The sequence below is a fragment of the Caretta caretta genome, chromosome 11 (assembly GCF_965140235.1).
Source record: "Caretta caretta isolate rCarCar2 chromosome 11, rCarCar1.hap1, whole genome shotgun sequence".
NCBI lineage: Eukaryota > Metazoa > Chordata > Testudines > Cheloniidae > Caretta > Caretta caretta.
Window position 1 is genome coordinate 680,582 of NC_134216.1, and position 27,048 is coordinate 707,629.

At 68.5% G+C, this 27,048-nt stretch overlaps 1 protein-coding gene across 2 annotated transcripts in view; it reads right to left on the bottom strand.

Annotated features, from left to right (window-relative positions):
* Positions 1-27,048, bottom strand: part of ASIC4 (acid sensing ion channel subunit family member 4) — a 67,050-nt gene that overhangs the window by 5,133 nt on the left and 34,869 nt on the right. The window contains exons 1-7 of one of the 2 annotated variants that reach the window (XM_048868720.2): positions 11,860-13,306; positions 6,580-6,724; positions 6,327-6,454; positions 5,231-5,390; positions 3,642-3,698; positions 3,081-3,234; positions 1,210-1,301 (exon numbers count right to left, since the gene is read on the bottom strand). In XM_048868720.2, the coding sequence (XP_048724677.1) occupies positions 1,210-1,301; positions 3,081-3,234; positions 3,642-3,698; positions 5,231-5,390; positions 6,327-6,454; positions 6,580-6,724; positions 11,860-12,450 (1,327 nt within the window). In that variant the 5' untranslated portion in view covers positions 12,451-13,306. Of the gene's footprint in view, positions 1-1,209; positions 1,302-3,080; positions 3,235-3,641; positions 3,699-5,230; positions 5,391-6,326; positions 6,455-6,579; positions 6,725-11,859; positions 13,307-27,048 lie in introns of those variants that run through there. The other variant, XM_048868721.2, reaches the window with a different exon arrangement.

Genomic DNA, 27,048 nt, shown 5'->3' on the forward strand with positions numbered 1-27,048 from the left:
GGGTGGTGCAGGGGTGTCCAGGGACAGGGGTGCGAGGGGTGGGAGGATGGGGAGGGGGCAACCCGGGTGAGCAGGGTGGCATGGGTGCCCAGGGACAGGGGCACAGGAGGTGGGGGGATGGGCGGGGTGGTGTGGGGGTGTCCAGGGACAGGGGTGCGAGGGGTGGGAGGATGGGGAGGGGGCAACCCGGGTGGGCAGGGTGGCATGGGTGCCCAGGGATGGGGGCGCAGGGGGTGGGGGGATGGGGCGGGGCGGGGCAGGGGGTGCCCAGGGATGAGGTGCTGGGGATGGGGGGAAGGGGCGGGGTGGCACAGGAGGTGCCCAGGGACGGGGGTGCGAGGGATGGGATGGGGCACCCCGGGTGGGCGGGGTGGCATGGGGGGTGCCCGGAACGGGGGCGCGAGGGGTGGGGAGATGGGGCGGGGCAGCGCGGGGGGTGCTCGGGGATGGGGGCACGAGGGATGGGATGGGGGCACCCCGGGTGGGCCGGGTGGCATGGGGGGTGCCCGGGACGGGGGCACAGGGGTGGGGGGATGGGGCGGGGCAGCGCGGGGGGTGCTCGGGGACGGGGGCGCGAGGGATGGGATGGGGCACCCCGGGTGGGCCGGGTGGCATGGGGGGTGCCCGGGGATGGGGGCACAGGGGTGGGGGGATGGGGCGGTGCAGCGCGGGGGGTGCCCGGGACGGGGGCACAGGGGTTGGGGGATGGGGTGGGGCAGCGCGGGGGGTGCTCGGGGACGGGGGTGCGAGGGATGGGATGGGGGCACCCCGGGTGGGCCGGGTGGCATGGGGGGTGCCCGGGGACGGGGGCACGAGGGATGGGATGGGGGCACCCCGGATGGGCAGGGTGGCGCGGGGGGTGCCCGGGACGGGGGCACAGGGGTGGGGGGATGGGGCGGGGCAGCGAGGGGGGTGCCCAGGGACGGGGGTGCGAGGGATGGGATGGGGGCACCCCGGGTGGGCGGGGTGGCATGGGGGGTGCCCGGAACGGGGGCGCGAGGGGTGGGGAGATGGGGCGGGAGCGTCCCAGATGGGCAGGGTGGCACAGGGGGTGCCCAGGGACGGGGGCACGAGGGATGGGATGGGGGCACCCCGGGTGGGCCGGGTGGCATGGGGGGTGCCCGGGGCGGGGGCGCGAGGGGAGGGGGGATGGGGCGGGGCAGCGCGGGGGGTGCCCGGGGCCGGGGCGCGGGGGCTCCAGCGACTCACCCAGCAGCCCCGCCAGCTCGTAGGCCTTCTTCTGCTCGATGGCCTCGTAGTTCAGCGCCTCGAAGAAAATGTCCAGCACCAGGAAGTTCTCTCTGCGGGCGGGACAAACGGGAACAGGGGCTCGGCGTGGGCACAGCCGGGGGGGGTCGGCGCGGGCACAGTGGGTGCTGTGGGGGCAGGAGGGGCACTGGGGGGCAGGGTCAAGTGGGCACTGGGGGCAGTGGGAACTGGGGGGCTGCGGCAGGGGGGTGCTGTGGGGCAGGGGGCGCTGTGGGGCAGGGGGCGCTGTGGGGCAGGGGGCAGGGGGCGCTCACCGGATGTAGGTCTCGTTGCGGTGGTACTTGCGGGCGAGGTAGCGGGGGCTGGGGCAGGGGGCGCTGTGGGGTAGGTGGTCGCTGTGGGGCAGGGGGCAGGGGGCGCTGTGGGGCAGGGGGTGCTGTGGGGCAGGGGGCGCTCACCGGATGTAGGTCTCGTTGCGGTGGTACTTGCGGGCGAGGTAGCGGGGGCTGGGGCAGGGGGGCGCTGTGGGGTAGGTGGTCGCTGTGGGGCAGGGGGCAGGGGGCGCTGTGGGGCAGGGGGCGCTGTGGGGCAGGGGGCAGGGGGCGCTCACCGGATGTAGGTCTCGTTGCGGTGGTACTTGCGGGCGAGGTAGCGGGGGCTGGGGCAGGGGGGCGCTGTGGGGTAGGTGGTCGCTGTGGGGCAGGGGGCGCTGTGGGGCAGGGGGCAGGGGGCGCTCACCGGATGTAGGTCTCGTTGCGGTGGTACTTGCGGGCGAGGTAGCGGGGGCTGGGGCAGGGGGCGCTGTGGGGCAGGGGCGCTGTGGGGCAGGGGGCAGGGGGCGCTGTGGGGCAGGGGGCGCTGTGGGGCAGGGGGCAGGGGGCGCTCACCGGATGTAGGTCTCATTGCGGTGGTACTTGCGGGCGAGGTAGCGGGGGCTGGGTCAGGGGGCGCTGTGGGGTAGGTGGTCGCTGTGGGGCAGGGGGCGCTGTGGGGCAGGGGGCAGGGGGCGCTGTGGGGCAGGGGGCGCTGTGGGGTAGGTGGTCGCTGTGGGGCAGGGGGCGCTGTGGGGCAGGGGGCAGGGGGGCGCTGTGGGGTAGGTGGTCGCTGTGGGGCAGGGGGCAGGGGGCGCTGTGGGGCAGGGGCAGGGGGCGCTCACCGGATGTAGGTCTCGTTGCGGTGGTACTTGCGGGCGAGGTAGCAGGGGGCTGGGGCAGGGGGGCGCTGTGGGGCAGGGGGCGCTGTGGGGCAGGGGGCAGGGGGCGCTGTGGGGCAGGAGGCAGGGGGCGCTCACCGGATGTAGGTCTCGTTGCGGTGGTACTTGCGGGCGAGGTAGCGGGGGCTGGGGCAGGGGGCGCTGTGGGGCAGGGTCGCTGTGGGGCAGGGGGCAGGGGGCGCTGTGGGGCAGGGGGCGCTGTGGGGCAGGTGGCAGGGGGCGCTGTGGGGCAGGGGGCAGGGGGCGCTCACCGGATGTAGGTCTCGTTGCGGTGGTACTTGCGGGCGAGGTAGCGGGGGCTGGGGCAGGGGGGCGCTGTGGGGTAGGTGGTCGCTGTGGGGCAGGGGGCGCTGTGGGGCAGGGGGCAGGGGGCGCTCACCGGATGTAGGTCTCGTTGCGGTGGTACTTGCGGGCGAGGTAGCGGGGGCTGGGGCAGGGGGCGCTGTGGGGTAGGTGGTCGCTGTGGGGCAGGGGGCAGGGGGCGCTGTGGGGCAGGGGGTGCTGTGGGGCAGGGGGCGCTCACCGGATGTAGGTCTCGTTGCGGTGGTACTTGCGGGCGAGGTAGCGGGGGCTGGGGCAGGGGGGCGCTGTGGGGTAGGTGGTCGCTGTGGGGCAGGGGGCAGGGGGCGCTGTGGGGCAGGGGGCAGGGGGCGCTCACCGGATGTAGGTCTCGTTGCGGTGGTACTTGCGGGCGAGGTAGCGGGCCGAGCCCTTGTTGGGGATGCGCACCATGGAGATCTCCTTGCCGTAGCGGGTCAGGTTGCAGGGCGTGGGGCAGCTGCAGCGCTCCTGGGGGTCCTCCAGCGCCGCGTCTGCCCGCACACGGCGGGGCATGGGCATCGGGCCCCACGCTGCCCCACGCGCCCCCAAAGCTCCCAGCACGCTGGGCAGGGTGGGCCCCACAGCCCCACGCGCGGGGTGTTCTCCCCCCTGCCCCTCCTTGCCCCTCCCCGGAGCCCTGGGTGCCAGCTGCCCCTCCCCCTCTCTGCAGTGCCAGCTGCCCCTCCCCCTTCCTCCACTGCCAGCTGCCCCTCCCCCTCTCTGCAGTGCCAGCTGCCCCTCCCCCTTCCTCCACTGCCAGCTGCCCCTCCCCCTTCCTGCACTGCCAGCCCCTCCCTCCCCCTGCCCACAATGCTTGCTGCCCCTCCCCCTCCCCGCGGCGGGTTCCCTGCTGACCCTGGGGGTCCCTGGGGGAGGCGTGACGCCAGGCGGCACCTACCGAGCGTCTGGTCGGCGCATTCGATGTAGACGTTGGGCGAGCAGATGGACTCGTTCCCTGGGAGAAGGAACCCGGTTAGCGATGCCCGCGGATCCCTGCCAGCCCCGGCCTGTCCCAGAGCCGCTGCCAACCTTGGGTGCCAGGCTGCCCTCCCGACAGGGCACCCTCCTGGGCCCCCCAGGGCATCCGTTGGCCCCACAGCATCCCCTCCCCCCAGGGTGCCTCCCTTGATCCCATGGTGCCCCCTCCCCCTGGGGTGCCCTGCTCAGCCTTGGGGTGCCCCGTCCCTCGCATGCCCCCCCTCAGCCCTGCAGCTCCTCCTCCTGACAGGGCAAAAACCCCTCTTCCCCCAGCACCCTCCACAGGCTCCCTTCCACGGGACATGGCTGTCACGGACCCGCAGGATGGGGGTCATGCCCCAGCGTGGGGATAGGCTATGGGAGGCCCGTCAGTGGGTCAGGCCCCCGCAGGGTCTCACTCCTGGGGGGAAGCCCCGTGGAGAGTGGACCCCCAGGGACCGCATGGAGCTGAGAGAGAGCGTGAGTCCCGTGAGTCCCTGACACTCATTGCGCAGCTGCAGGAGGGGGGCCAGGCCAAGAGGCAGGTTCCAGGCCCAAGCGAAGCTCCAAGTTTGTCCGAGAGTTGCGGGGGCAGCAGCAGGGCTGTGACGACGTGGGAATGTTCTTCATGTCTTCTCTGAATATGGTGTGTGCCTCAGTTTCCCCCATGTGCTACTCAAGTATCTAAGTGATGGGTGTGACGAAGTGGGACTGTTCTTAACGTTTCCTCTGAATAGTGTGGGGGTGCCTCAGTTTCCCCTAGGCAGTTCTTAAGTATCTAGGGGGTGGGGTAAGGGTGTATGATCATTGCAGAGCCCTAGAGGGCAGGTGTGTGCAGGGGTCTGGACACAGAGAATGGCCGACACCCTGTTTCCTGGCCACTGATGGCCTGGCCCTTCCCCCCCTGCAAGGTGAGAGCTGAAGGGTTGGAGAACAAAGGAATCAGGTGACCTCCTGGCCCGGGAAAGGGACAAAGCCCAGAGGAGGAGGGGCTGGAGGGGGTTTTCAGTTTGGGGCTGGCTGGGACATGGAGTGAAGTGCAGACGTGGTTGTCTGGCTCACTGCCCCCCCAGAACGGACCCAGCTGAGGGGTCCCGTTCTCTGCACCTACAAGCTCTGTGTTAGACCATGTTCCTGTCGTCTAATAAACCTTCTGTTTTACTGGCTGGCTGAGAGTCCCGTCTGACTGCGGAGTTGGGGGGCAGGACCCTCTGGCCCCCCCAGGACCCCGCCTGGGCGGACTCGCTGGGGGAAGCGCACGGAGGGGCAGAGGAGGCTGAATGCTCCGAGGTCAGACCCAGGAAGGTGGAAGCCGGGTGAGCTGTGTGTCCTGCAGACAGGCTGCTCCCCGAGAGGAGACTCCCCCAGAGTCCTGGCTGGCTTCGTGGGGAGCAGTTCCCGAGCATCGCCCGGGGACTCCATGACAGGGTCTCACCTGGCACAGGACAGGGGCAGGGGGGGTCTCACCTGGCACAGGACGGGGGCAGGGGGGGTCTCACCTGGCACAGGGTGGGGTGGGGAGGGTCTCACCTGGCATGTGCACCATGCGGCATTGGCAGCTGCTCACCACGGCCTCCTTCTCGCACTGCAGGCGGCAGGCCGCGATGCTGTAGCCCTCGTAGCCTGGCAGGATCTGCTCCCCAGGCACACTGGCCCGGCAACTCCCCCAGGGCTGGGGCAGGTAGGTGAGCTGCGGGCCGGAGGGGGGCGGTGAGGGCGGGGGTAGCGCAGCCGGCAGCCCCCCCCGGGAGAGACCCGCCCGGAGCCGGGCGCAGGGAGGCTCCTGGGGCCGCGCTGGCTGGAGGGACCAGGGCCCATCGCCGGGCTCGTGCCAGGAGCACCAGAGCCGCAGGGGGAGGGTGCAGCCCGCCCCGGGGAGGGGAGCTGCCCGCCGGCTTGGCCCCCCACAGCCTCGTAGCTACCCGGGCCCCCCCTCAGCCCCACTCAGCCAGCTCTGCCCATTGCCCAACAGCCCCCCAGCCAGCTCCCCCCTCAGAGCCCCCCCCCGGCCAGCTCCGCCCCCTCAGTCCCACTCAGCCAGCTCTGCCCACTGCCCCACAGCCCCCCCAGCCAGCTCCCCCCTCAGCACCTCCCAGCCAGCTCTGCCCACTGCCCCACAGCTCCCCCAGCCAGCTCCCCCCTCAGCACCTCCCAGCCAGCTCTGCCCACTGCCCCACAGCTCCCCCAGCCAGCTCCCCCCTCAGCCCCGCCCAGCCAGCTCCGCCCACTGCCCCACAGCCCCCCCAGCCAGCTCCCCCCTTAGCCCCCCCCAGCCAGCTCTGCCCCCTCTCGGCCTCACCCAGCCAGCTCTGCCCAGTGTCCCACATAACCCCACCCGCCAGCTCTGTCTCCCTCAGTTCCCCAACCCCCCCAGCCAGCTTCACCCACTGTCCCACAGCCCCCACAACCCCTCTCGACCACCGGCCAGCTCTGCCCCCCTCCCTCCAGCCCATCTGACCAACTCTGTCCCCCTCAGCCCCACCTGGCCAGCTCTGCCCCCAGAGCCTCACATAGCTCTGCCCTCCTCTGACCCCCCCAGCCAACTCTGACCCCCCACCCCAGCCTGCCCCGCCCAGCGCCCCGACACCCTCGCTAACGATGAGCTCAGGGACCGGCCCAGCCTCACCCTCTGCTCCTGGCAGGACACGAAGGTCTGGAAGCCGGGGGAGACCCCGAAGCCCAGCTGGTGGATGTAGGGCGGCTCCTCCTGGCTGTGGATCTGCACCCGGATCCCGGCCTCGAACGACGTCTCATCTGCGGGAGGCAGGGAAAGGCCGGCGGGTTGGTGCTGCAGACGGCAGCCCCGGCTCCTCGCCCCCAGCCTGGGACAGGCCCCCCGGGCCGCTGTCCGGCCCCCCAGCTCCCGCCCCCGGGCTCACTGGTCTCTCTCCAGATGGGCAGGTACTCTTCCTGCTGGACGTCCAGCATCAGCTCCAGCCCGTTGCCCCGGCCGCCCTGGCGGGCCACGCGCGGGCGCCTCCCGTCGGCGTTGAAGGTGTAGCACTTGCCATAGCGGGTGTAGACCTAGGGAGGAGGGAGAGGGGGGCGGGGTTAGTGCCACCCGGGGGAGCCCAGCCAGCGGCCCTGGGGCGGGGCTCTGACCACGGCCCCACGCTCAGGGCCAGGGAGACGTGGGGCTTTACAGCCACCTGGCGCTCCCCTGTCTGAGGCCCTGCCCGGCCCTGCCCGACCCAGCGTCTGCTAGAGCAGCCTCAGCACTGCACTGAGCTACGCTCTGCCCCAGGGGCCCTGACCTGTCCCCCTGTGGGCCCTGGGAGACAGAACAGCCACAGCGCGGAGCACCCGGGCCCTGCCCCTGAACTGCCCCCATCGGCCCTTCAGAACTCCTGCCCTCCAACCTGCAGCCCCCCGCTAGCCCCGCCCTGGGCTCCCCCCGACACACAGCTCTGCCGGGGCCCTTCGATCCTGACCCGGATACACCCTGTGACGTTACTGACATAATCTGGGACCGTATAGATCATCGTTGCAACCAGGGTCCTGTACTGGCATCAAATCCTGTACAAAGGGGGTCAAACGAGGTGTCTCAGACAAGGTGATGGCTGGCTGGTTAGGGTGATGCTGTCTGTGTGTGCGTGTACCATTTTGTAGTTAAAGTTATGAATATTGGCTCTGTACTGTCTGTTTCAAACTTGTGCTCTGCTTCTGGGGAACACCCCAGACAAGTTGGTGTCAGCCTAGCTGTCACGGAGTCCCTGGGTGATGCTCTGGACCTGCTCCCCATGAAGCCAGGCAGGACTCTGGGGGAGTCTCCTCTCAGGGAGCAGCCTGTCTGCAGGACACACAGCTCCTCCGGCTTCCACCTTCCTGGGTCTGACCTCGGAGCATTCAGCCTCCTCTGCCCCTCCGTGCACTTCCCACAGCGAGTCTGCCCAGGCGGGGTCCTGGGGGGGCCAGAGGGTCCTGCCCCCCAACTTCGCAGTCAGACGGGACTCTCAGCCAGCCAGTAAAACCGAGGTTTATTAGACGACAGGAACATGGTCTAACACAGAGCTTGTGGGTGCAGAGAACAGGACCGCTCAGCTGGGTCCATTTTGGGGGCAGTGAGCCAGACAACCATGTCTGCCCTTCACTCCATGTCCCAGCCAGCCCCAAACTGAAACTCCCTCCAGCCCCTGCTCCTCTGGGCTTTGTCCCTTTCCCAGGCCAGGAGGTCACCTGATTCCTTTGTTCTCCAACCCTTCAGCTCTCACCTTGCAGGGGGGAAGGGCCCAGGCCATCAGTGGCCAGGAAACCGGGTGTCGGCCATTCTCTGTGTCCAGACCCCTGCACACCCCTGCCCTCTAGGGCTCTGCAATGATCATACACCCTTCCCCACCACCTAGAGATTTAAGAACTGCCTAGGGGAAAGTGAGGTCCCCCCACACTATTCAGAGGAAACATTAAGAACAGTCCCACTTTGTCACATTAGCCTGCTGAGTGGCCCATTAAGGACCATCAGCGACACAACTGACCCATTGAGAGAAGGCAGACACGCCTGGGGACTCAGCCAGGTGTGCAGGGACCTGCCTAGGGACAGGACTCTGAGGTGTTTCCAGGCCATGGGATGGGCAGCTTGTCCTTAGGACAAAGAAAGAGGCCACATGGCAAGAGACTTTCAAAAGCTGCTGCAGCTCCTCCATCTTGTCTTCAGTCCTGCTTCCGACCTCTGGAGGGACTTGGCTACACTGAAGCTTTGAACCAAGGACTGAAGGACCCATCCCAGCTGGGGATGTTCTCCAGAAACTTGATTTGAACCTGCCGTTTATTCCATCCCTGCTACAAGCCTGAACCAAGAGCTTTGCCGTTACTGTATGTCACTGAGTCCATTTCACCAATTCTGGCTCTCATAGAATCCTAGAATATCAGGGTTGGAAGGGACCTCAGAAGTTCATCTCGTCCAACCCCCTGCTCAAAGCAGGACCAATCCCAACTAAATCATCTCTATCTTTTTCCTTTTATGAGGAAACCTTTAGATTTTAGATTCTAAAGGATTGGTGTGATTTGTGGGTAAGATCTGATTTGTACATTGACCTGGGTCTGGGTCCTTTGGGATCGAGAGAACCTTTGTTCTTTTACTGGGGTATTCGTTTTCGTAACCATTCGTCCCTATAACAAGTGGCCCTGGTGGGGATACTGGGAAACTTGAGTGTCTAAGGGAATTGCTTGTGTGACTTGTGGTTACCCAGTGGGGTAAAACCAAAGTCCTCTCTGTCTGGCTGGTTGGGTTTGCCGTAGAGGTGGAAAAACCCCAGCCTGGGGCTGTGACTGCCCTGCGTGAAGCAGTTGGTCCTGAATTGGCCCCTCTCCGTGGGGTCCCGCCAGAACCCGCCTCGTTACACCCCCCAAAGCACCAGGCTGCAGCCAGGATCCTGCCTCCAGCTGCTACTGCGGGGAACGGGGAGTCCGGCCCCTGGTGCCCAGCCAGCCAGCGGCACGTCAGCCCCACACGCCTCCAGTGCGGAGCCGGAGCTCACGGACCCCCGGGCTGGAGCACGGGAGCCTTGGGGGGTCTGAGCCTGGTGCCCCCATGGAGTGCGCCCCCTGCTGCCAGCTGGCCAGGGGCTCGCACCCAGGTCCAGGGGGCCATGCTGGGCTGTGTCCCCAGGCACCTGCTGGACCCGCAAGGGGGTACGGGAGGGTCTCCGGGACCCATTGGGGAGCGGATCCACCCTGATCCTGTCGCTTCTGTCTGCCCTGCACCAGGCAGGTTGGTTAAGGTCCAGCCCCCCACCTCCCTGCATCACAGCCCACGCCTCCCATGACCCTGCACCCAGCCACATGGCCCCTCCTCCACCTCCCAGCTTTCACCCCACGCCCCCCCAGTCCACCCTCCCACCTCCCTGCATCACAGCCCCCCACGTGAGCCTGCCCTCAGCCACAAGGCCCCCTCCCCAACCCCCCCAGCCACACGGCCCCTCCCCGGCCCACCTCACTCCCCCACCCCACTGGCAAAGTAACACAAGGCACCTCCCTGGCATTTGGGTGTGGCGGGCATCTCTGAGATGGCGGGGGGGTGGGGGGAGAGACTCCAAGGCAGCAAGATCCCACGGGTCCCATCTGCTGTGGGGCAGAGCGGGGCGGGGATCTGGGAGGGGGCTCCTGTCCCTCCCGTTCTCTCCAGCCCCCATCGCTGCCATGTGTGAGCCACTCAAACGCCCGCAGAGTCACCCCCGCATCCCAACACGCAGAGCCAGTGACCTGGTTCGGGACATGGCCAGCCGCCCCCCCGAACCCCCCAGCCCCGTCTGCGCCTGCCCCGCCCCCCAACACGCAGCACCATCGACCTGCCTCGGACTGCGGCCAGCCGAGCCCCCCAGCCCCATCTGTACCCATCCCGCCACCCAACACGCAGAGCCAGCGACCTGCCTCGGGCCATGGCCAGCCGCTCCCCCGAGCCCCCCAGCCCCCCCCCCGCACCCCCCCCAACACGCAGAGCCAGCAGCCTGCCTCGGACCATGGCCAGCCGCCTCCCGCCGACACGCAGCCAGCGACCTGCCTCGGGCCATGGCCAGCCGCCCCCGAACCCCCCCTGCCCCCCCCAACACGCAGAGCCAGCGACCTGCCTCGGGCCATGGCCAGCCGCCCCCGAACCCCCCCCCCCGCCCCCCCCCCAACACGCAGAGCCAGCGACCTGCCTCGGGCCATGGCCAGCCGCCCCCGAACCCCCCCTGCCCCCCCCAACACGCAGAGCCAGCGACCTGCCTCGGGCCATGGCCAGCCGCCCCCCCGAGGCCCCCAGCCCCACCCCCCCCCACCCCAACACACAGAGCCAGCGACCTGCCTCGGGCCATGGCCAGCCGCCCCCCTGAGACCCCCCGCCCCTCCCCAACACGCAGAGCCAGCGACCTGCCTCGGGCCATGGCCAGCCGCCCCCCCGAGGCCCCCAGCCCCCCCGCCCCTCCCCAACACGCAGAGCCAGCGACTTGCCTCGGGCCATCGCCAGCCGCCCCCCTGAGACCCCCAGCCCCACCCCCCCCCACCCCAACACACAGAGCCAGCGACCTGCCTCGGGCCATCGCCAGCCGCCCCCCCGAGACCCCCAGCCCCACCCCGCCTCCCCCAACACGCAGAGCCAGCAACCTGCCTCGGGCCATGGCCAGCCGCCCCCGAACCCCCCCCTGCCCCCCCCAACACGCAGAGCCAGCGACCTGCCTCGGGCCATGGCCAGCCGCCCCCGAACCCCCCCCCCCGCCCCCCCCCCCAACACGCAGAGCCAGCGACCTGCCTCGGGCCATGGCCAGCCGCCCCCGAACCCCCCCCTGCCCCCCCCAACACGCAGAGCCAGCAACCTGCCTCGGGCCATGGCCAGCCGCCCCCCCGACCCCCCCAGCCCCACCCCGCCCCACCCCAACACGCAGAGCCAGCGACCTGCCTCGGGCCATTGCCAGCCACCCCCCCGAACCCCCCAGCCCCCCCCCGCCCCACCCCAACACGCAGAGCCAGCGACCTGACTCGGGCTATGGCCAGCCGCCCACACCGAGCCCCCCAGCCCCCCCCGCCCCACCCCAACACGCAGAGCCAGCGACTTGCCTCGGGCCATGGCCAGCTGCCTCCCCGAGACCCCCAGCCCCCCTGCCCCACCCCAACACGCAGAGCCAGCGACCTGCCTCGGACCATTGCCAGCCGCCCCCCCGAGCCCCCCAGCCCCCCCCGCCCCACCCCAAAACGAAGAGCCAGCAACCTGCCTCGGACCATGGCCAGCTGCCTTCCCCCAACACGCAGCCAGCGACCTGCCTCGGGCCATGGCCAGCCGCCCCCGAACCCCCCCCCGCCCCCCCCAACACGCAGAGCCAGCAACCTGCCTCGGGCCATGGCCAGCCGCCAACTCCGAGCCCCCCAGCCCCCCCCACCACGCAGAGCCAGCGACTTGCCTCGGGCCATTGCCAGCCACCCCCCCGAGCCCCCCAGCCCCACCCCGCCCCACCCCAACACGCAGAGCCAGCGACCTGCCTCGGGCCATTGCCAGCCACCCCCCCGAGCCCCCCAGCCCCCCCCGCCCCACCCCAACACGCAGAGCCAGCGACCTGCCTCGGGCCATTGCCATCCGCCCCCCCGAGCCCTGCCCCCCCACATCCCAAAACGCAGAGCCAGCGACCTGCCTCGGGCCATGGCCAGCCGCCCCCTGGCCCCGCCTGCGCCCGCCCCCCCGGAGCACTCACGGGGGTGAAGTGCTGGGGGCCGCAGGGCTCCCCCCGGAAGCGGCAGGCCAGCAGCATGTCCTCGATCTGGTGGCCCAGGCGGTGGAAGAGGCTGGGCATGGTGCCCTCGGAGGGGCGCGGCGGCAGGAAGCGCGAGTAGTTGGCCAGGCGGCTTAGCCAGCGGCGCTGGGCGTGGGGCAGCCCCTCCAGCAGCCCGGGCAGCAGGGCGCGGTTCTCCCCGGCCAGGCCCAGCCACTGCCCCGCCGAGTAGAGGTCGGGCTTGGTGAGCCGCAGGAAGCGCACGGGGTTGTGGTTGCAGAGGGTGACGGCCGGGAAGCGCAGACCTGCCGCCCGCTCCATGCGCACCCGGCTCTGCACCGGGCAGGACAGCAGGTAGCCCACCCGGTTGCTGGACCAGGTGCCCAGGAGGCCGAGCGAGAGCAGGAAGGCCAGGCCCCAGAGCAGACAACGCGGGCGCGACTGCCGGTGTGAGCCCATGTGGTGCAGGCCGTGGATCTTGGTGACGCGCAGGAACCGGGCGGTGATCTGGCTGAAGGAGCCGCCCGGGGCCGGGGGCGCCCCCCTGGGGCAGCAGGAATGGGGCCGGGGCATCGCCACCGGCTGGGCCTGGGGTCCTCAGGCTTCAGCCAGGGGTCGGTTTGCCCTGGGAGGCGCCCGGCCCCACAGCCTGCCCCGGATCTGCCCCGGAGACACCCGGCCCTGCGGCCTGCCCTGGATCTGCCCCGGATCTGCCCTAGAGGCGCCCAGCCCTGCAGCCCAGCCTGGCTCTGCCCCGGAGGTGCCCGGCCCTGCGGCCTGCCCTGGATCTGCCCTAGAGGCGCCCAGCCCTGCAGCCCAGCCTGGCTCTGCCCCTGAGGCACCCGGCCCTGCGGCCTGCCCCGGATCTGCCCTAGAGGCGCCCAGCCCTGCAGCCCAGCCTGGCTCTGCCCCTGAGGCGCCCGGCCCTGCGGCCTGCCCTGGATCTGCCCTAGAGGCGCCCAGCCCTGCAGCCCAGCCTGGCTCTGCCCCTGAGGCGCCCAGCCCTGCGGCCTGCCCTGGATCCGCCCCGGATCTGCCCTAGAGGCGCCCAGCCCTGCAGCCCAGCCTGGCTCTGCCCCGGAGGTGCCCGGCCCTGCGGCCTGCCCTAGTTTCCCTCCAGGGAGGTTCCTCGCTCCGGAGCCTGTCGTGCAGCTCCCGGTATCCAGCGCCCTGCGCGAGCTGAGCACGGCAGGCGTCTCCGGAGCTGCTCCAGTCACGGGCGAGGCGAGGGGCGGGGGCTGGTGCAGACAGACGCCCTCCCCACAAGCTCCAGGCAGGAACGGAAAATTCCTGGAGCTCCCCTGGCACCGGGCTGGGTGGGTGGCATCGTGCTGGCCCCGGCACCAGGGCGAGGGAGGCCTGGCAGGACCTGGGTGCCCAGCGGGGCAGCGACCCCAGGGGTCCGTGTCCCAGACCTCACAAAGCCTGCAGCAGCTGGTGGCTCTGGTGTATGTCCCGGCAGGGCTGTGTGGTCACATCCGCCGGGAGCTGTGCCCCGGGAACCCTGGCTTCTGCCCGTCCTCGGCCCCGTCACCCCAGTCCCCAGACGCAGGGTCCTGCCCGCTGCTCCTCTGAGGGGCCCCGGAGCATCTGTGACCCTCAGACAGTGCCTGGTCCTGCTGCCTGGGCCCTGCCTCCAGTCGGGGGGCTCCCTCGGGGGGTTCCCAGCGCGGGGAGCGACAGGAGGGGCAGAGCTGGGGCAGGGGCTGCCAGGCTGCGGGAGGCTCCCCCACCCAGACTGAGCCATTCACAGGCAGCAGCAGCCCATTGCTCTCAATGCTGCGGGAACCATCATGGCATTGCCCCCCCAACTCCTGGCCCCCAACCCCAGGCCCCGACCTCACCCCTGCCCCGGCAGCCGGGGTCCCGCCCCGCCAGGGGCTGGGCCGGGAGCGCCTGAGCCTGGCATGCTGACGTGGGTGCCGGTCGGCTCTTTGAAGCCTTGGGCGAGACGGTGATCAGAGCGCGGGGCCCAGTGCCGCGGGCGGGGGAGGGGGGGGGCTGCGCTCCCCCCATCGGCTGCTCAAAGGGAGACGCTGTCAGCACGGCTCCGACATGCAGACAGCTCGTCAGGGCGGCTTCAAAGCCGCGTCTCCGCGTTCTCGGTGCCGCCTGGCAGCCTCTGATCAGCCCCGGCCCCATGCGCGGTGAGACAGCTGGCAGCAGAGGGGCACCCTGGCGGGAGAAGTGCCCAGGCTGCAGACCCCACGATGCCCACTTGAAACAGGCCCTGGGACGGCGCCCGGCCATGCAGCTCCCGCAGGGCGGCATCGGGGGCTGGGGCCTGGCGTCTCCACGGGCCGCCCCTTCCTAAGAGCAGAGGGGCTGCGACGGCCACCATCTGAACGGTCGGTGCCCCTCCAGCCACGGCCAAGCGCCCGCTGCCACCCGGGGGCAGGGCATGTGCAGCCCTGGGCACGCCCCAGCCCTCAGAAGAAGCTGCCAGCAGCCAAATTCCCAGGAGCCTGGGAACCCAAGATGGGGTGACGAGGGGGTGTCCACAGTGCTGGGGGCCCCGTTGGCACCCAGCACCCACCTCTGTACCTGCCTCCGACGGGGCAGCACAAAGCCTGACTGTCTCCTCTCCTTCCACCCCGCAGCATCCTCGCACCCTGTACACCTCCGTCCCTGTACCTGCCCCATGCACCGCAGCCCTGGCCCCCCGTGCACCACAACCCCCACCTGGGCACCCCCACCCCTGTGCACCCCCATGCACCGCATCCCCTGCCCCCTGTGCACCCTCTGCCCCCTATGCACCCCCAATCCCCTGTGCCCTCCTGCACCGTCTGTACTTCCCCAAGGAGTCCTGTGCTCTGTTCTGCCCCACTCCCCCTAGGCACAGCACCGGGCTCCCCCCAGCTCCCCCTGCGGAGATTGGGCAGCAGGGAGGGTGCCTGCTCCTTCCTTGTCCCTGTGTGAGGCAGCAGGGAGAGGGGATGTTGACCTGGGAATGTGGCAGGGGGGTTTCACTGGGGAGGGGAGACCTGAGAGCCTGTCCCCTGAGCCAGGAGGGGGTTGGGGCCAGGTGACACCTCTGCCCGGGAATGTGAACAGAGGCTGCAGGAGGAAGCCTGCTGGGGGGTGGGTGGGGGGGTGTTGGTTTCAGTTTGGAGCTGGGTGGAGGAACGTAGGGAACCCCAGGGCTGGGGTCTAAGCTCCCTGCTCCCCCAGAAGGACTTGACTGAGGGGTCCTGGGTGTACCCACAAGCTCTGTTTGAGACTGTGTTCCTCTTGCCCAATAAACCTCCCGTTTTACCGGCTGGCTGAGAGTCACGGTGAATCCCAGGAAGAGGGGTGCAGGGCCCGGACTCCCCCACACTCCGTGACACCCTGAGCCAGCGGGACAGACCAGGCTGCTTGGGGGCAGGCCAGCCAGCTCCGAGCGCTTGGTGTCACGGCGTGTGGGGGAGTCCAGGCCCTGCACCCCTCTTCCAGGGATTCACTGAGACTCTCAGCCAGCCAGTAAAACAGAAGGTTTATTGGACAACAGGAACACAGTCCAAAACAGAGCTTCTGGGTACCCCCAGGACCCCTCAGTCACGTCCTTCTGGGGGAGCAGGGAGCTTAGACCCCAGCCCTGGGGTTCCCTGCGTCCCTCCACCCGGCCCCAAACTGAAACTAAACCCACCCAGCAGGCCCCCTCCTGCAGCCTCATTCACATTCCTGGGCAGAGGTGTTACCTCCCCCTCCCCCTCCTGGCTCAGGTGACAGGCTCTCAGGTCTCCCCTCCCCAGGGCACATCCCCAGGTCAACACTTCCCCCTCCCTGCTGCATCACATCCTCACACTTGGCACGGAGTGGGGAGAGGTGCCTTGCACAGCTGTGGCCCCCCAGACCCAGTGCAGCCCTTCCCCACCCCCACGCCACCACCTGCCAGGGTGGGATGGCCCCAGGGTGCACACAGGTCCATGGGGGTCTGTGTGTCTCACGCACGGCTGGGGCAGTGTGTGCCCACACCTGTCTGCATGGTGCGTGTTCACGCACTGTGTGTGTGTGTGTGTGTGTGTGTGTGTGTGTGTGTGTGTGTGCCCCCGTGCCAGTGTCTGCATGACGTGTGCATGCACTGGGTGTGTGTCTGTTTGTGTATCTGAGCACTGTGTATTGTGTGGCCGAGCCGGTGTGTGTATATGGTGTCCCGGGGTCCCCGGGCCATGCTCTGGATCTGCTCCCTACGAAGCCAGGCAGGGCTCTGGGGGAGTCTCCTCTCGGGGAGCAGCCTGTCTGCAGGACACACAGCTCCCCCGGCTCCACCTTCCTGGGTCTGACCTCGGAGCCTTCAGCCTCCTCTGCCCCTCCCTGCGCTTCCCCCAGCGAGTCCGCCCAGGCGGGGTCCTGGGGAAGCCAGAGGGTCCTGCCCCCCAACTCCGCAGTCAGACGGGACTCTCAGCCAGCCAGTAAAACAGAAGGTTTATTAGACGACAGGAACATGGTCTAACACAGAGCTTGTGGGTGCAGAGAACGGGACCCCTCAGCTGGGTCCATTTTAGGGGGCTGTGAGCCAGACAACCCCGTCTGCACTTCACTCCATGTCCCAGCCAGCCCCAAACTGAAACTCTCTCCAGCCCCTCCTCCTCTGGGCTTTGTTCCTTTCCCGGGCCAGGACATCACCCGATTCCTTTGTTCTCCAACCCTTTTGCTCTCACCTTGCAGGGGGAAGGGCCAGGCCATCAGTTGCCAGGAGACAGAGTGTCGGCCATTTATGTACCCTGGCCCTTTGCTCTGCAACGACACCCCCTTATCCCACCACCTAGAGACTTAAGAAATGCCTAGGGGAAACTGAGGTACCCCTACAGTATTCAGAGGAAACGTTAAGAACAGTCCCACTTCGTCACATGGTGAGGTGCATTAGTCCCTAAAGAATGGACAAGTCTCCCTCAGAGTCTGTCGCCGTGGGTCTCGCTGCCCAGAGCTCACAAGGTCCAGACTAAGGGAGCCTGGCCCACTGAAGGGGCCTCCCCAGAGACCATTCCAAAGGTGGGGTCATGGCCCCGATCCTGTAGCTCTGTGTCACCCCCATTTCATCCAGTTCCTTAACAACACTATTCATCCTACCCAGATAGGGCAGCGAGCCACTCACCTTTCTCCTGAGCAAACGTACCCCTTCCCCCACAGTGGGCAGCCGTGCAACGTACCGGGGCCCTGGGGTGCATGCAGGGTTCCTAAGCATCCTATAGAAAGTTCCCACATCATCCCAATCGGCACCTGCCTTTCCCGTCCGCATGAGAGAGCTGCCACAACCCCTGTTCTTACAGCTGCAGCTTCACAGCCCGCTGATCTCATGCTGTGCCCACAGAACCGCTGGAGTGCCCCCAACATGGGGGCAGCTACTGCTTCCCTCCCCTCCCTCCCCCACCTTCCCAGCATTGTCCGGTACGGCCACGTCACCAGCCACCCGTGTGACAGCTGCCCCGCCGGCTCTCTCCTCCGGACGAGGGCAATCGAGCAGCCTGGGACTTTGTTTTATCCCAGTTAACAACCAGACCAATATGCCCGCTTCCCGCCGACCCGCCCGAAACATGCCCGCTTCCCGCCGACCCGCCCGAAACATGCCCGCTTCCTGCCAACCTGCCCGCGACTTCCCCGCTTCCTGCCGAACTGCCCGAAAGATGCCCGCTTCCCGCCGACCCGCCCGAAACATGCCCGCTTCCTGCCAACCTGCCCGCGACTTGCCCGCTTCCCACCGACCCGCCCGAAACATGCCCGCTTCCTGCCGACCTGCCCAAAACATGCCCGCTTCCTGCCAACCTGCCAGCGATGTGCCCGCTTCCCGCCGACCCGCCCGAAACATGCCTGCTTCCCGCCGACCCGCCCGAAACATGCCCGCTTCCTGCCGACCTGCCCAAAACATGCCCGCTTCCTGCCGACCTGCCCACGACTTGCCCGCTTCCCGCCGACCCGCCCGAAACATGCCCGCTTCCTGCCGACCTGCCCGCGACTTGCCCGCTTCCCGCCGACCCGCCCGAAATATGCCCGCTTCCCGGCGACCCGCCCGAAACATGCCCGCTTCCCGCCGACCTGCCAGCGACTTGCCCGCTTCCTGCCGACCCGCCCGAAACATGCCCGCTTCCCGCCGACCCGCCTGAAACATGCCCGCTTCCTGCCGACCTGCCCGAAACATGCCCGCTTCCTGCCGAACTGCCCGAAAGATGCACGCTTCCCGCCGACCCGCCCGAAACATGCCCGCTTCCTGCCAACCTGCCTGCGACTTGCCCGCTTCCCGCTAACCCGTCCGCGACATGCCCGCTTCCCACCAACCTGCCCGAAACATGCCTGCTTCCCGCCGACCTGCCCGAAACATGCCCGCTTCCTGCCGACCTGCCCGCGACTTGCCTGCTTCCCGCCGACCCGCCCGAAACATGCCCGCTTCCCGCCGACCTGCCAGCGACTTGCCCGCTTCCTGCCAACCTGCCCGCGACTTGCCCGCTTCCCGCTAACCCGTCCGCGACATGCCCGCTTCCCACCAACCTGCCCGAAACATGCCTGCTTCCCGCCGACCCGCCCGAAACATGCCCGCTTCCTGCCAACCTGCCCGCGACTTGCCCGCTTCCCGCTAACCCGTCCGCGACATGCCCGCTTCCCACCAACCTGCCCAAAACATGCCCGCTTCCTGCCGACCTGCCCGCGACTTGCCCGCTTCCCGCCGACCCGCCCGAAATATGCCCGCTTCCCGGCGACCCGCCCGAAACATGCCCGCTTCCCGCCGACCTGCCAGCGACTTGCCCGCTTCCTGCCGACCCGCCCGAAACATGCCCGCTTCCCGCCGACCCGCCTGAAACATGCCCGCTTCCTGCCGACCTGCCCGAAACATGCCCACTTCCTGCCGACCTGCCCGAAAGATGCCCGCTTCCCACCGACCCGCCCGAAACATGCCCGCTTCCTGCCAACCTGCCCGTGACTTGCCCGCTTCCCGCTAACCCGTCCGCGACATGCCCGCTTCCCACCAACCTGCCCGAAACATGCCTGCTTCCCGCCGACCTGCTCGAAACATGCCCGCTTCCTGCCGACCTGCCCGCGACTTGCCCGCTTCCCGCCGACCCGCCCGAAACATGCCCGCTTCCCGCCGACCTGCCCGAAACATGCCTGCTTCCCGCCGACCTGCCAGCGACTTGCCCGCTTCCCGCCGACCCGCCCGACACATGCCCGCTTCCCACCGACCCGCCCGAAACATGCCTGCTTCCCGCCGACCCGCCCGAAACATGCCTGCTTCCCGCCGACCTGCCCGAAACATGCCTGCTTCCTGCCGACCTGCCCGCGACTTGCCCGCTTCCCGCCGACCCGCCCGAAACATGCCCGCTTCCCGCCGACCTGCCCGAAAGATGCCCGCTTCCCGCCGACCTGCCCGAAACATGCCCGGTTCCTGCCAACCTGCCCACGACTTGCCCGCTTCCCGCCGACCCACCCGCGACATGCCCGCTTCCCGCTGACCCGCCCGTGACGTGCCCGCTTCCCACCAACCTACCCGAAACATGCCCGCTTCCCGCCAACCCGCCCGCGACATGCCCGCTTCCCGCCGACCCGCTGTGACTCTGCTGTTGGTCCCAAGGAAAGGCTTCACGTCTGCGTTAAAGCAGGACACTCAGGGCAGCTTCGAGCGGGTCAGTCCACTGTCGCCCGGGGCTTTAGCTTGAGACGCTTTAGGAGACGATGGCTGAACGCAATGAGCCGTGCGCGGCACTTTCCCTACATGGCCTCAGGCCTGTGAGTCGCAGCACGCGAGTTTGGGGCTCTGATGAGGTGTCTCGGCGTCCCTCGATGACGGCGTCAGGCACGGACGAGCTCGGTAATGGCCCAGACGCTCTTACGATGCACGGCCCCATTTCCATCAGCGCGGGAATGAGGGGCACAGCACCCCCAGGCTTCACTGTGAGAAGTTGGCTGGTGCTGTTAGAATGAAGCCGCATATTTCACAATTCCGGTGAAGCCCGGAGCTGTGCAGGGCCAGGTGGTGTGAGCGGGAATCGCCCCTTTTCACAGGGCGTTGCGTTAGCTGGCTTTCAGCCCCCTGTAGCGAGTCCCAGCCCCACTGCCGGTCTCCGACCCACACAGGAGGGTGGCAGAGGTGGGCCCGGACCCCGTGGCCCTCACTGGCTGCTGCTGAGTGGCTGTGGGCGGCATAGCGGGAATGTTCTGCTTCCAGCTGACGCTGGCTTCTTGGCTGAGGCTGGCATCTCGCGGGCGGGTCAGGGGGGAAGTGGGCACTGTGACGAAGCGGGACTGTCCTTAATGTTTCCTCTGAATAGTGTGGGGATGCCTCAGTTTCCCCTAGGCAGTTCTTAAGTATCTAGGGGGTGGGGTAAGGGTGTATGATCATTGCAGAGCCCTAAAGGGCAGGTGTGTGCAGGGGTCTGGACACAGAGAATGGCCGACACCCGGTTTCCTGGCCACTGATGGCCTGGCCCTTCCCCCCTGCAAGGTGAGAGCTGAAGGGTTGGAGAACAAAGGAATCCGGTGACCTCCTGGCCCAGGAAAGGGACAAAGCCCAGAGGAAGAGGGGCTGGAGGGAGTTTCAGTTTGGGGCTGGCTGGGGACAAGGAGTGAAGGGCAGAGGTGGTTGTCTGGCTCATGGCCCCCCAAAATGGACCCAGCTGAGGGGTCCTGTTCTCTGCACCTACAAGCTCTGGTTTAGATTATGTTCCTGTCGTCTAATAAACCTTCTGTTTTACTGGCTGGCTGAGAGTCCTGTCTGACTGTGGAGTTGGGGGGCAGGACCCACTGGCTTCCCCAGGACCCTGCCTGGGCGGACTGGCTGTGGGAAGCGCACAGAGGGGCAGAGGAGGCTGAATGCTCCGAGGTCAGACCCAGGAAGGTGGAAGCCGGGTGAGGTGTGCGTCCTGCAGACAGGCTGCTCCCCGAGAGGAGACTCCCCAGAGTCCTGACTGGCTTCGTAGGGAGCAGTCCCAGAGCATCGCCCGGGGACCCCTGGACAACGGGTCTCTGCTGGGGCTCCCAGCCGATCCCCCTGCGCAGGGGGTCCAGCCCAGGCTAACCAGACCCCCAGTGCCAGGAGCATCTCACCCAGCAATGCTCGGTCTCCCCGGCAGGTGGCAGCCGACACACACAGATCGGCTTCGGCTTTGTTAGCCACGGCGGGCGCTGAGCCTGGACCCCAACCGCGTCCGATCCATCGCCCAGCTCGGTGCTGCCTGGGGTCGCCCCACAGCCGTCCTAGGATCACCGGACACAGGCCCTGGGGTCACCCCCCCCCGCACACCTGCTGTTACCAGACACACGCACCTCCTAGGGTTATGCCCCCCACATCTGTCCTAGGGTTCCCCCCCAACACACACGCACACACCGACCCTCAGGTTACCAGACACATGCCCTGGGGAGACCGGACGGACACGCAGGCATTTGACCAGCCTGGCTGGGTTTCATGGATTTGCCAGTTACCAGAAAAATAATGCAACCGGCCGGGTTGTTTTATGGGGCTCGAACGATTTGCATCAAACGTTTCTGTGCCCAGCTCCCGATGCTGCCGTGTCCCCGCCGCAGGCTCAGGCCGGCGCCCAGGTTCTCAGGCTTAGGGCTCCGTGCTCGGACACGGGGGAGGAGGCTGTGGAGTTGCCTTGGGGTGAGGGCGGGGAGGGGTCAGTTTTTTGCATTTCAGAGGTGGTGACCCTAGTGCGGCCAGACCCAGAGCCCCACGCATTGATAGGGAAAAAAACCCAGAAAACGACCCTATAATCATGTGAAGCTACGCTGCTGTCTTTTTTCTATGCTTATCTGTCCTTTCTACTTTGTTTATGGATAGAAAGAATGTGAACTGTGTGTAACCTGCACTCCCTGCTTTTGGGGAGAGAATTCCTTATACAGATAAGCCTCCATGCTCGTACCTACCCCAGAACTTCAAACCGACTGGGTTAACCGGTTCGAACTGGAAGAGATATCGCAATGTATGCTGAACCAAGCTATAAAAGCTCATCCCTGTTCTTTGTTCGGGGCTTCACCATTTTCCTCTGAAAAGGAATTGGTGAGCCCTTCAGCTGTCGTATTTGCTAGCAATAAAGTGCCTCACTTTATCAAAGAGCCAAGACTCTGTGTTTTGTTTGGCTAATACAGAAGTCCAGGGAAGGCTACCCTCCTAACCCTAGACGGGAGGGGAACCCTTTTTCCCTAACAACATCAGCTGCAGCCGCCCCATGCAGGGCCCAGCCACTCAAAGCCATAGCCCCCTGCACAGCCCCATTGCATGGCCTGGTCGCAGCATCCCCACCCCCACCCCCGGGGCAGTAACTGGAGCGGGGGCAGGGCCCATCCAGCAGGCAGGGCCCCAGGGCAGCTTTCAGGGCTGTACGCTCAGGGCCCAGCAGTCCCTGGGTGCCCAGTGGCCTGGTTTCCACAGGTGCAGGCCCCCCAGGGGAGGTGGATGGGGGGAGGGATGCACGGTGCCCCCTGGGGGAGGTGGATGGGGGGAGGGATGCACGGTGCCCCCCGGGGGAGGTGGATGGGGGGAGGGATGCACGGTGCCCCCCAGGGGAGGTGGATGGGGGGATGCCCCATGCCCCGTGGGACCGGCCTGGAGCTGCCTGCGCTCTCAGTCCATGGCTCTGCTGGGAGCCCATTGGTCACTGGTGCCGATTCGCCCGGCCCCTGGGCCCGTTTCCAGCTGCAGGGGAGTTTGGTGTCCCACTTCACAGCCTGTGACGGGTCACCTAAGTCACATAGGCTTGCTCCTGCACCCTGATTGGACGGCAGAAGGGTATTTAAGAGGACAGCGTCTAGGGCGCCCCCAGCTGGGGCTGGCTGGGGACGTGGCACAGGGCAGAGAGCCTCGGCGGCGTGGGCAAGCCCTGGGGAGACCCCTTCCTGCCAGGGCCCCCAGCTCTGGGGCTGCCCCCATGGCCTTGGCAGTCCCCCCCCCGCCCCCTGGGCCGAGCAGAGCCCCAGGTGACCCCGTGGGGCTGGCTCCCTTCTCCGCTGGCACAGGGCAGAGGGCTCGTGCGCTGGGGACACGGCTGGGCAAGGCCTGCAGCCCTGCAGAGGCAGGTGCTAGGGCGGCCAAATTTCTGATTGTGGAAAACCAAACACCCCTGCCCCACCCCTTCCACAAGGCCCCGCCCCTGGCCCGCCCCTTCTCCGAGGCCCCCCACTCACTCCATCCCCCTTCCCTTGCTCTCCCCCACCCTCGCTCACTCGCTCATTTTCACCGGGCTGGGGCAGGGGGTGGGGTGTGGGGGTGTGGTGAGGGCTCCAGCTGGGGCTGCAGGCTCTGGGGTGGGGCTGGAGATGAAGGGTTTGGGGTGCAGAAGGGGGCTCAGGGCTGGGGCAGGGGATTGGGCTGTGGGAGGGGTTGCAGGAGGGGATGCAGGCTCAGGGTGGGAGTTTGGGTGCGGGAGGCGGCTCAGAGCTGGGGCAGGGGCTTGGGGAGCAGGAGGAGGTTTGGGATGTGGGCTCCAGGAGGGAGTTTGGGTGTGGGAGGGGGCTCAGGGCTGGGGCAGGGGTTTGGGGAGCAGGAGGAGGTTTGGGATGTGGGCTCCAGGAGGGAGTTTGGGTGCGGGAGGGGGCTCAGGGCTGGGGCAGGGGCTTGGGGAGCAGGAGGAGGTTTGGGATGTGGGCTCCAGGAGGGAGTTTGGGTGTGGGAGGCGGCTCAGGGCTGGGGCAGGGGCTTGGGGAGCAGGAGGAGGTTTGGGATGTGGGCTCCAGGAGGGAGTTTGGGTGCGGGAGGGGGCTCAGGGCTGGGGCAGGGGCTTGGGGAGCAGGAGGAGGTTTGGGATGTGGGCTCCAGGAGGGAGTTTGGGTGCGGGAAGGGGCTCAGGGCTGGGGCAGGGGCTTGGGGAGCAGGAGGAGGTTTGGGATGTGGGCTCCAGGAGGGAGTTTGGGTGTGGGAGGGGGCTCAGGGCTGGGGCTGGGGCTGGGGCAGGGGCTTGGGGAGGTTTGGGATGTGGGCTCCAGGAGGGAGTTTGGGTGCGGGACGGGGCTCAGGGCTGGGGTGTGGGATGAAAGGCTCCAGGCAGCACTTACCTCGGCATCCGGCCCCTAGGCTCAGGGACGGCCAGGGGGCTCTGTGCACTGCCCCTGCCTGCGGGCACCACCCCCACAGCTCCCACTGGCTGCGGTTCCCAGCCAATGGGAGCTGCAGAGCCGGCGCTCAGGGTGGGGCAGCGTGTGGCACCCCCTGGCTGCCGAGGGACGTGCTGGCTGCTTCCTGCCTTAGTCTGGCTGTGCCACCAACCGGACTTTTAACAGCCTGGTTCGCGGTGCTGACCAGAGCCGCCAGGGTCCCTTTTTGACTGGGCATTCTGATCGAAAACCGGACGCCTGGCATCCCGAGCAGCTGCTGGCTTGTACAGTTCCTGCACTGGGCTAGCGGCACAGGGCTGCCTGTTGCCCCTACACACCCCACGCCCTCCACCCCGTACCTGTGCCGGTGTGAACCAGACATAGGTGGGATAGCAGGGGCTGGGCCAGGAGGGATGGGGGTGACCCCCCAGGTTTGGCCCAGCAGCATCCAGAAGCCCCCTCTGAATGGCACAGCCCCCACACGGCCCTGGTGCCCCCGCACGGCCCTGGTGCCCCCCTTGACCACGTGTGCCCTGCAGTAGCAATGGTTGCCAGCCCAGTGGTGTGCACCCTGCTAGCATTGGCCTGTCCCTCTCAGGCCGGGTCACCCTGCGAGCGCCAGGCCCGCGTGGCAGCCGCGGGCTGGACCCTTGGCAGTCGTGGGCGCTGCAGCCCCTCACTGGCGCGGGGGGGCTCCGAGCCGCTGCTTGCGAGGTCCGCTGCGGTGCTGGGGGCCGGCAGCCTGATAGCATCAGCCCCTTTCACACAAGGGCAGCTTTCGATTAGTTTCCTTTCCGCAGCGGCTGCCGGGCGAACGGAGACGGCATTTCAGAAATCGCAGGGCAGCGCTGACAGCAATCAGCTGGGGAGGGGGGCCAGGCCAGGGCCCCCCAGGGCCAGCCACAATGGGAGGGTGGGGGGGAGACCACACAGACCTGGGTCACATGTAACCCCCCCCAGCTAGGCACCCGCACCCTGGGAACCCAGGGCCCAGGCTGGCAGAGCGGGGGCTGGCGAGGGCAACCCCCAATGAGAACGGCTGGGCTGCGCGGCCACCAGGAGATGGGGCCGGGCTGAGGCCTGCTCCAGGGGCTGCCAGGCGTGGGGCGGGGGGACGCTGCCCTGTCCTGGAACCGGGGCAGGGTGAGCGCTGAGACCGGGGGGCTGCATGTCACACGCACCGGCAGCGACCAGGCTCCGGCCTGGACTGACCCTGCTGGGACGAGTCTCCCACCCAGGGCTTGGCGCCGGGGGGCTGGAGGGTGGGTGGGGGCTGCCCGGGGGCTGCGCAGGGTTTCTAACGAGCCCAGGAGAGGGGCTGTAGCCCACGGCAGGGCTCTGGCACTGCAGGCCGCAGCTCCAAGACGGCCTGGGCAGCGCGGGTCCCGGAGCCCTGCCCTGGCGCCGGGAGGGGAGCCAACGGGGGCTCCGCTGTCCCGGGACGGGGCCCAGCTCCACGGGACGCGGGGAGACGATCGCTTGCTGTGACCTCGGTTACGGTGTCAGGATCCCCAAGGGGCCGGGCAGCATGGGTCAGTGTGGGAGGGGGCTGCCACCGACATCCCAAGGGGGAGCGCGGGCTGGGCGGGGGAGCCGAATGGGGAGTGTGAAATATGGGGAGACGACCCATGGGGAGGGGACCGTGGGCCGAGGGCTGCGCCCAGGCCTGGCTGCTGGGCCATGCAGGGACTTTGCCAGTGCCATGTCCAGTTGGCAGCCGGCATCAAGTGGACTCTCTGGGGGGGCAGTGTTGGGGGGCAGCGCTGATGGGGAGGCAGTGACCGGCTGATGGGGCCGAGGGGGCAGTGACGGGTGGGGGGCAGTGGGTTGCCTGCGTGCTCCTGTCCCATCCCACAACACCCCTCCCTCAGCGCATGGGGTCCCTGAGCCCTTCCCCTTGGAGCTGACAGGACAGAGCCAAGAGACCTGGCGCAGCGGGGAGCTGGCCAAGGGCCTGGGAGAGGCGCAGAGGGGAGGCGGCCGAAGGGTCCGGCGGGCGGCGCGGAGGGGAGCCGGCCCAGGGCCCGGGGAGGGGGGCGGAGGGAAGCCGGCTGAGGGCCTGGGAGGGGGGAGTGGAGGGGAGCCGGCCGGACCCGGCGCAGAGGGGAGCCAGCCGAGGGTCCGGACCCGGCGCGGAGGGGAGCCGGCCAAGGACCCGGGGAGGGGGGCGGAGAGGAGCCAGCCGGACCCGGCGCAGAGGGGAGCCAGCCGAGGGTCCTGACCCGGCGCAGAGGGGAGCCAGCCGAGGGTCCGGACCCGGCGCAGAGGGGAGCCGGCCGAGGGCCCCCGTCGGGGGGCGGAGGGAGCCGGCCGGACCCGGCGCAGCCCTGATGGACCGGGAAGCCCGGCTGGCTAGCGGAGCACAGACCCGTCCGGAAGGGCTCTGCCTTTCCAGCCCGCCAAACCCGATTCGCGACGGGCGGCACCGTGGGGGGCAGCGGCTGGAGAGGCTGCCTGTGCCGGGAACGCGACTTTCTCCCAGCCGTTGACCCAGAAATGCGCCTGGCAGGGCCGGGCCCAGCTCCTGGCCCCAGCTCCTGGCCCCAGCTCCCGTCAGACGCGATCGCGCAGGGGGGAGAGAGCAGGGCCGGGGGGGGCAGGCGCCATGTGGGCGCAGCCCGGCCCCCTGTTCTGCCCTCGCTTCCCTTCACCCGCCCACAGGACCCTGGAGCTTTGGGGAACCAGGAGCCCCCTTGCAGGAGCCGAGATCCCCGTCGCGCCGCCTGCCCGCGCCTGGCGCTCGGTGCCCAGCGCTCTGGCTCCGGCGCTGCCCGCGGCTGGGAGCTCGGCGCTGCAGGGTAATTCCCCGCCGCGGAGCCGCTCCGACCTCGGCAGGAGCCGCTGCTCGCGCGTCTCGCCGCTCGTCTCGCTTTGCCTCGGCAGCACCGGGGCCTCGCTCCTGCCGCGCCGGGGGTGGGCACCAGGCCCCAGCGCTGCGGCCCCGGGGCTCGGGCGACAGACTGGGGATGCTGGGCCCCCCGCTCCGGGCCCTGTGGGGGTTGGCGCTCGTCCAGCCCCAGGTGAGCGGGCTGGGGGGATGCCCGGGGAGGAGGCCGGATGTCCTTTGTTCCTCAGCCCGGCTCCATCGCCTCCTGGGGCGGGGGGCACCCGGCCCAACCCCCACGCTCCCAGAAAGGCCCTGGAGGGCCACAGAGCCCAGCCTGTGAGGCC